Source organism: Limulus polyphemus, unplaced genomic scaffold (assembly GCF_000517525.1).
Source record: "Limulus polyphemus unplaced genomic scaffold, Limulus_polyphemus-2.1.2 Scaffold7128, whole genome shotgun sequence".
Lineage (NCBI taxonomy): Eukaryota > Metazoa > Arthropoda > Merostomata > Xiphosura > Limulidae > Limulus > Limulus polyphemus.
This window is the reverse complement of record NW_013672738.1, coordinates 22,799-31,095: the sequence shown is the minus strand read 5'-3', so window position 1 is coordinate 31,095 and position 8,297 is coordinate 22,799. Positions and strand designations below refer to the sequence as shown.

Here is an 8,297-nt window from a genome sequence, read left to right as displayed (position 1 = left end):
CATCCGGTAATGCTTGTGGAAATGTTTAATTAATCTCTTATTTATGTCATCCGGTAATGCTTGTGGAAATGTTTAATTAATCTCTTATTTATGTCATCCAGTAATGCTTGTAGAAGTGTTTAACTAATCTTTTACTTGTGTCAGCCGGTAATGCTTGTGGAGTTCGTAGTTCACCTGAGTAGTTCAGTGCCCCCTGATGGGACAGAGTAAATTTACGGACTTACAACTCTAAAATTCCACATTTTGTTTCCTTTCACTTTACTTTGTTAGAAGACTCTCAGGATCACCAATTTCATTGTTTATGAGCTGAATCTATTGTTAGCATGCACGTTGGTTCAATTTTCAGTCTCTACTTTTCTCTTGGTTGTCATTGGAGTCTCGAATTACATCAGTTCAATCCCAATCCCGAGTAGTGGAACCTCGGCTATCTGGTTGGGGCCTGGCCAATAGTGATGATAAATCATGTAAAATTCTACCCACAGTACATGAATTATGGTCTGGATGTACTGCAGTTTCCCCACTAGGGTGCCAGTCTTCTATTGATGCACTCATGATCTATGCAGATACTTTCTGTATGGATAATGCTCTCTCCAGACCCTCCACCTTCTCAATGTGGGATTATGAGTGTCAGAGGAGGTAAGTGTGTTTTGGAAGTTAACATTTTTCTAAATTGAAAATGTATTTCCAATAATACTTACCTCATCCCACCCTATCTCCCCACTAAGAGTCAGTATTAGAGATTGCGTCAATCTCGAAAAAGTGATAACATTATCTTAATGAGGTACTTATATACAGAACCAGGATAGAGGGCGTATTGACATTAGTGGAGAGTATCACAAGATAAATATTGCCAAGGGCAATTGAGTGGGGTATAACAGACTGGAGCAAGCGAGAAAAAAATCAGACTAATGCTTAGATGAGCAAAAGAAGAAACCCTGGAGGTCAAGTAATAGCTATAAGTGTTAGTAGAGGTGAGTATTATTGGAAAAACATTTTCAATTTAGGAAAATGTTAACCTTCCATCTATGTAAGTAACACTGCTAATATATATATTGTTCATTATTTACCTTTCTCAAGATTCTCCCAGTCTCGATAACAAGGATTTACGGTTTGCAACTCTTTATCACAAAAATATTCCCCTCACACTAGGGCTATAGATGTATTATAAGAGTAACATTCAAACCACACAATTTAATCAGCCAAGAGTAACCCAGTAATTGGCTGTTGATTCTGTTGAATAGATGTCTTTCCTCGTGTTCAAAATTAGGGGTAGCTATGTGCAGGGTCAACTGTATGTAGTTAGTCTTTTTGTGTGTATGAAAATCTGAGATGAACAAATAAATCATGCAATGTAGAAATAGTATGATCCCTTACACTATTCCAAGGACATTAGCAAAATCCTCTCTGGTAAAGATGGATTTCAAGTTGTTTGCTTGTTTTTCTTGTAAAAGTACAAAAATTTATGTTTATTTTTAGAAACCATTCCCTTCTTCAAGCCATGAAATGGAAACATTTCTTGAAGCTGACACATCTCCAAGTAATGAAAAGACCTATTTATGTCCAGAAGATATTCTACGTGGTTATTGGAAAATTTCTGTAAGTTTTCTTTTTCTGTTCCTTTTTCACGGTTCCAAAAATCCATATTTCTAAATATTTATGTGTATTTCACACAAATCTAACTCCTTGTATGTAGCAAAAATTATGATGTGTTTAACTATCTTTGTTATAATGTTAAATATTTAATAACAAAATATGCAACGTGAAGGAAATTGGTAATTTTTCTGTTGGCTTGGTTGTACAATACATATCTTCTGATTTATAAATTAGCCTCACAACTTTGTTAAGTTGATAAAAGAACAACCCCTCAGTCTGTTGGCCATTATTTGTTATAAGGATTTTGCTTTATTTTCTTGAAAATTGTGAATGAAGGGTAATGATTTTATGCTCGTACACAAAATAATTTAATAAATATTTTTGTAACTGAAGAAAAAATGTATGTAGTTTGATAGCGGTGATATTTAAAACCAAAGTAATTTAATGCGTAATGATTCTTCCAATCTATACAAAGTTATATATTCTTTTGTGTTTGATAGCTAATTGTGTCTATTTTATTTTCTGAGTGTGTTTGAGTTTTGTTAGCATCAATCCTGTTGTAAGTTTTGAATGATAGCTTTTGGTGTGGCCGTAGGTTTCAGAATTTTCACACAACCTCTCTCAGATCTTGCTAAATAGATATATATGTCCTCTTCTACTTGGTTGTTTGTTTCCTATTTGGATGGACGTACAGTGTACCCTATTTTCTGCATATTTGGTGAGATAACTTGTCGAGGTTTTAAGGAAAAACAAGAAGTTTTTTTTTTCTTTCATAACCTGCTATTTATCTATTGGCTTATTTTGATTGATCTTATATGTGTTACTTTTACAAGTGTATGTTGCTGCTCAGAATCTTTTCATGGAGCATCATATTGTGCATACCTGTCTTAGGAATTTTAAATGAAAACTTGTCTGTGTGCTATCACATTGTTGATTTTACCTTTGATGTCTTTCTTATGAAGATTTAATATCTGAGTTGATAAATTTAAGAAGGTTTGACATCTGACTGCATATTCTTAAGAAGGTTTGACATCTGACTGCATATTCTTAAGAAGGTTTGGCATCTGACTGCATTTTCTTAAAAAGGTTTGATATCTGACTGCATATTCTTAAGAAGGTTTGACATCTGACTGCATTTTCTTAAAAAGGTTTTACATCTGACTGCATTTTCTTAAAAAGGTTTGATATCTGACTGCATATTCTTAAGAAGGTTTGACATCTGACTGCATTTTCTTAAAAAGGTTTTACATCTGACTGCATTTTCTTAAGAAGGTTTGACATCTGACTGCATATTCTTAAGAAGGTTTGATTGATGAGAAGTTGATATTAATATCAATGAGAGCATTATTTTCTCAAAAGGGTTTTTGTTTATTAGATATTTTTCATAACTGTATCCAAGAATATTGGATTGTTACTTATAATCAGTAATTAAACTCAAGATGAAACTATTTATCCAATAATGTTTTATATGATTTTTGAAAATATTCTCTCTATGGATACTTTACGTATGTACAGTTACTACATTTGAACTGTTGACAGTTTTACACAAATAATGATAGTACTGTGTAATATAAATATACATTTTCTGATTAATTATATAAACTGTATTTAATTTTTACACATGCATGTTTTTTTCAGTGTCGGTTAAGGTTCCTGTCATCAGCATTTCAGCGATGGCTTGCCAGTTACATCAGCTTGGTTGTATTCTGGTGTTGTGTATATCTAGTGTATTGGGTGAATAATGCCGCAACAGCGTACGATATTGTACAATTTGTTGTTCCTCTGATAATATTACCACTTCTGTGTTCTGCTCTAGCAGAAGTAAATTTGGAAGGGCAGCGGCTTTCAAAGGTAACTAAAAAATAAACAAAAACTGTAATAACACTAATATGACATTTTGTTTAGTGATAATTGCTCAAGTGTTCTGCTTTTAGTAAAATATTTAATTGGCCCTGATTGCTTTCTGTTTAAATTTCTTGTAGAATTTTATGGAGACAAGACTTGTTTACATTCTTTGTTTTTAGTTTTTCAACTTAATACAAAATATAAATACTAACTGAGTTTCCAAAATTTTATATGTTATCATTTTAATTTAACACGTTGTGTCAATGTTTGTATGTATGATACCATGTCCTTAATGCATGTCACGCATCATGTACAAAATTGTAGAGTTTGAAGTGTTTCTTGTTAAGGGAGTTGACAGTGTCAATACACCATCTTTTTTGTACTTAACGGTGAGAATAGTAGAACTATAAATTTTGGCAGGTAGGAGTCGTTTTCAACTAATACACCATCTTTTTTGTACTTAACGGTGAGAATAGTAGAACTATAAATTTTGGCAGGTAGGAGTCGTTTTCAACTAATATACCATTGTTTTAAATGATTTGGCTTCAGATGTGGCAGAAGTAGTAACTTTAAGGGACTTTAAGGGAAGACTTGATAAATATTTGAATGATAAGGTTTAGTGTATAGGACAGCTTAGGTCAATGTTTTCCACCATCAGTCTGTTACAACTAACTTACAGTCCATGGAATTTCACAAAAACTAACAGAAACTGAAAGAATATTCATACATAAATCATAATTTTCATTGTACTTGCATTTTAGTGGTCAACAACAGTGTAAAAAGGCAGCAAACTGGTCTTTGATATCAAAAAGGTTAGAAATGCTGACCTACGTGGACCAAAAGGTTTCTTGTTGTCCTTAAATCTAATATGAATGTTTTTTTTTTGTGGTTTTATTTTTTATAAGAGTGTTATAATGTGTTAAATATAAGCAAACAATACTATTTTACTTAAATAATAAACAAAACTTGATCTTACATATGAAAACATGAATTTCAATTTGTTGAATTTCAATATGAAAATTTTATATAATAAAAAAATTGTTTTAATTTTAAGCTACTGTTGTTATAATAGTAATGAATCATTACTGAAAATTTCTGTTTGCTGTTTGATTATCATGTGAAACCATTCATCATACTCACATTTATTACTTGAATTCATGAAGGTTATTTATTTCTAATAGGATATTTCATTCACAATGAATATTAATGGCTGAAGACGGCTTTAATGGGTAATGAAGAAAAACTTTAATATAAGTTTAAAATAACAGCAAATATACAACGTTTCGACAAGGTTTTGTCATCATCAGGTACTTGTCAAAACGTTGTACATTTGTTGTTATGTTAAACTTATATTAAAGTTTTTTTTTCATTACCCTGGAAAAGATCGTTTAGAATGCTATTTTCGGGAATAATGTAGTTTAACGACCCTCTAGTTTACTTATTCTGTTCCAGTTTAATTAGAGATTTGTATTTAATACCTTGAAGATCACCGTTAATTGGAGAGCTGTAGTTTAAGGGAGGGAATGTATTTCTAGGAATGTGATTAATTACTATAAATCACTTTATTTTTAAATTGTCATGGCATTGGTTTTAGAAAGAAATTCTGTGATGCTCCTCAGACCTTGAGATTTTCTTTAATTATCTTGAATCCCAGAAATTTCATTGGTTGATTAATGATAACTTTCAGACTTGAGGATATCCTCAACTTGGAAATATTTTATAAAACAGGATTCAACTTACAACTACCTCATTATCTGCTGATTGATAATTGTTTATAAATCTTATTTTCTGTTGTCCATGACAAGGATCCCCTCCTGTACATCCAATCATTGATTATTTGATGCAATAGCCTTTAAACAAAAGTGTTCATTTCTTTGAAATATATTGCACTAAATGTAAATATAATATTAATGTATTTTTACAGTTGATAACTTACCTTTCAGGACATTCACAAGCTGCATATTCTATGTAAATATAATATTGATGCATTTTACAGTTGGTAACTTACCTTTCAGGACATTTATGAGCTGCATATTCTATGTAAATGTAATATTGATGTATTTTACAGTTGGTAACTTACCTTTCAGGACATTCACAATCTGCATATTCTATGTAAATGTAATATTAATGTATTTTACAGTTGATAACTTACCTTTCAGGAATTCACAAGCTGCATATTCTATGTAAATATAATATTAATGTATTTTACAGTTGATAACTTACCTTTCAGGACATTTACAAGCTGCATATTCTATGTAAATGTAATATTGATGTATTTTACAGTTGGTAACTTACCTTTCAGGACATTCACAATCTGCATATTCTATGTAAATGTAATATTAATGTATTTTACAGTTGATAACTTACCTTTCAGGACATTCACAATCTGCATATTCTATTTTTTGTCACATTGACAAAAAATAACCATAACTCAAAACTTTGTGTTTCTCATTGATGCGATTACTTTAGTTTTAATCTACAAATTCATATATTTTAGCTACTTCTTAATGTAGTCTACAAAACACCACGTGAAACAACTTTGTAACTTTCAGGTTTACCATGGTAACTAGTCTTAAATCTGCAATGTTGAGTACATATTAATCCAGTGTAACTGTCTTTCTTTGTTGTTAAAAGTACAGAGATATGGAATTAGAGCAAGAGTCCACGTGACAAAGTCTTGCAATGTGAGGTGAGACAACTGACAGATAACAGAGTATTGTGAAACACCTTTATTCTCTAAGTCCTGAAATGTACGTCCTATATTTTGTTTTATTGATGTGATTTGTTCTCACTGAAATGTTGACACACATATATATATATATATCTTCATAATGTGCACATTTCAGTAAATATAAAACAGATCACATCAGTCAAGAAACTGAAATGTTGACACATATATATATCTTCATAATGTGCACATTTCAGTAAATATAAAACAGATCACATCAGTCAAGAAACTGAAATGTTGACACATATATATATCTTCATAATGTGCACATTTCAGTAAATATAAAACAGATCACATCAGTCAAGAAAACAAAATAAAATATATCAATCATAATTATTTACTATATGTGGTGATTACTTTTAAGTAATAATTGTCAATTTTTAAATTGTCCCATTTTATTCTAATTTTTTATTTTGGAAACTCTTGTGGTACACTTTTAAATTTATGTTTGATGAAACTAAGAAAAATACATATTTTTGGAATTACAAGTTTTCAGTTGATGTATGATACAACATTTTCTCAATAACTACTTTAACAGAGTTCTCTGTGTTTCAGTGTATTTGTCCAGCTGGGGACAGGATTCAGCTGATCCAGTTCCTTACCCAGCATCCTCTTCAGTTGACAGTAAGTTGTTTATTCAGTTGTGAGATTTTGTTGAAATTATTATGTCCCAATGAATATTTAGAACTTTCTTGTTCGTGTAATTACTTGTTTCAAATTATAAAATCATTGACTGGTTCTGAGATGTTAACCATAGTTCAATAAGAAGTAGAGTATTAGTAGAGTATTAAAATAAGCATTATATTTTTCTAGCAGTGTCAGAAATTTAGAAATTAGTATCCTGTGTTTTGTATTAGAAATGAGATATTATGAAATGCTGTAATCAATGTAACATGTGTGTACTAAGAAGCAGTGGGTTTAATAACCTTACAAAATAAGGTGATAATTGTAATACCAAGGAAATATTTAGGATGAAAGCTTAATATTAATGTTGAGTTTTTTGTGATAGACGTTTTTTTTTTCTGAAAGTATTTTTGAATTTCCAAAACATACCATCTGCTGCCACTTTAGCTATTTAGCTACAGGCTGGGACCCAATACATGGGATTTTGGGACCAAGACCCCTGAATTGTAACACCAACTTGTGGAACCTCAGCTATCTGGTTGGGGCTGGCCTGTGATAATTATTCATGTACTATTCCACTGTTGATATCGATATTGAGTTCTGGGTGAAGAACATACCTGTTCTGGATATAGTGCAGTTCCCCACTAGGGTACCACTCTTATCTTGACACATCCAGGTTCTATGCAGATGTTTTCTGTATGGATAATACCCTCACCAGCCTCTCCACCTTCTCAATGTTGCATTTTAGATAAATTGGCAGCAGATGGTAAGTATGTTTTGGAAGTTAACATTTTCCTAAATTGAAAATGTATTTCCAATAACACTTACCTCCGCTGATACTCTCCCACCATTCCTCCCCACTAAGTCAGTGTTAGTGTTGGGAATGATGTAAGTCTTGAAAAAGTGATTACATTATCTGAATGGGGTGCTTATATACATTACCTGGATAGAGGGTACATTGATGTTGGTGGAGAGCTTTTCAAATTAGATATTGCCAAGGTCATTCAAGTGGGGTATAAAAGACTGGAGCAAGGAAGTTCAATGCTTAGATGAGCAAAGAGGTAGAAATCTTGAAGATCGAGAAATAGCTAAAGTGTCAGTGGAGGTAAGTATTATTGGAAATACATTTTCAATTTAGGAAAATGCTACCTTATACGGATTTGGAATTATAATGACTGCACTCTTAATACCCTCTAGGTTTATGGTTATGCCATGAACTGCAGAACTATAATGACTGTTCTCTTTATTCCCTCTAGGTTTATGGTTATGCCATGAACTACGGAACTATAATGACTGTTCTCTTTATTCCCTCTAGGTTTATGGTTATGCCATGAACTACAGAACTATAATGACTGTTCTCTTTATTCACTCTTGGTTTATGGTTATGCTATGAACTATGGAACTACAATGACTGTTCTCTTTATTCCCTCTAGGTTTATGGTTATGCCATGAACTACAGAACTATAATGACTGTTCTCTTTATTCACTCTTGGTTTATGGTTATGCT

At 31.8% G+C, this 8,297-nt stretch overlaps 1 protein-coding gene across 4 annotated transcripts in view; it reads left to right on the top strand.

The window, feature by feature from the left end:
- The window catches only part of LOC106474369, a 20,967-nt gene that overhangs the window by 10,045 nt on the left and 2,625 nt on the right, over positions 1-8,297 (top strand). For 3 of the 4 annotated variants that reach the window (XM_022402682.1, XM_022402680.1, XM_013935060.2), the window contains 3 exons: positions 1,477-1,596; positions 3,232-3,444; positions 6,722-6,790. In XM_022402682.1, the coding sequence (XP_022258390.1) occupies positions 1,477-1,596; positions 3,232-3,444; positions 6,722-6,790 (402 nt within the window). The remainder of the gene's footprint in view (positions 1-1,476; positions 1,597-3,231; positions 3,445-6,721; positions 6,791-8,297) is intronic. The other variant, XM_022402681.1, reaches the window with a different exon arrangement.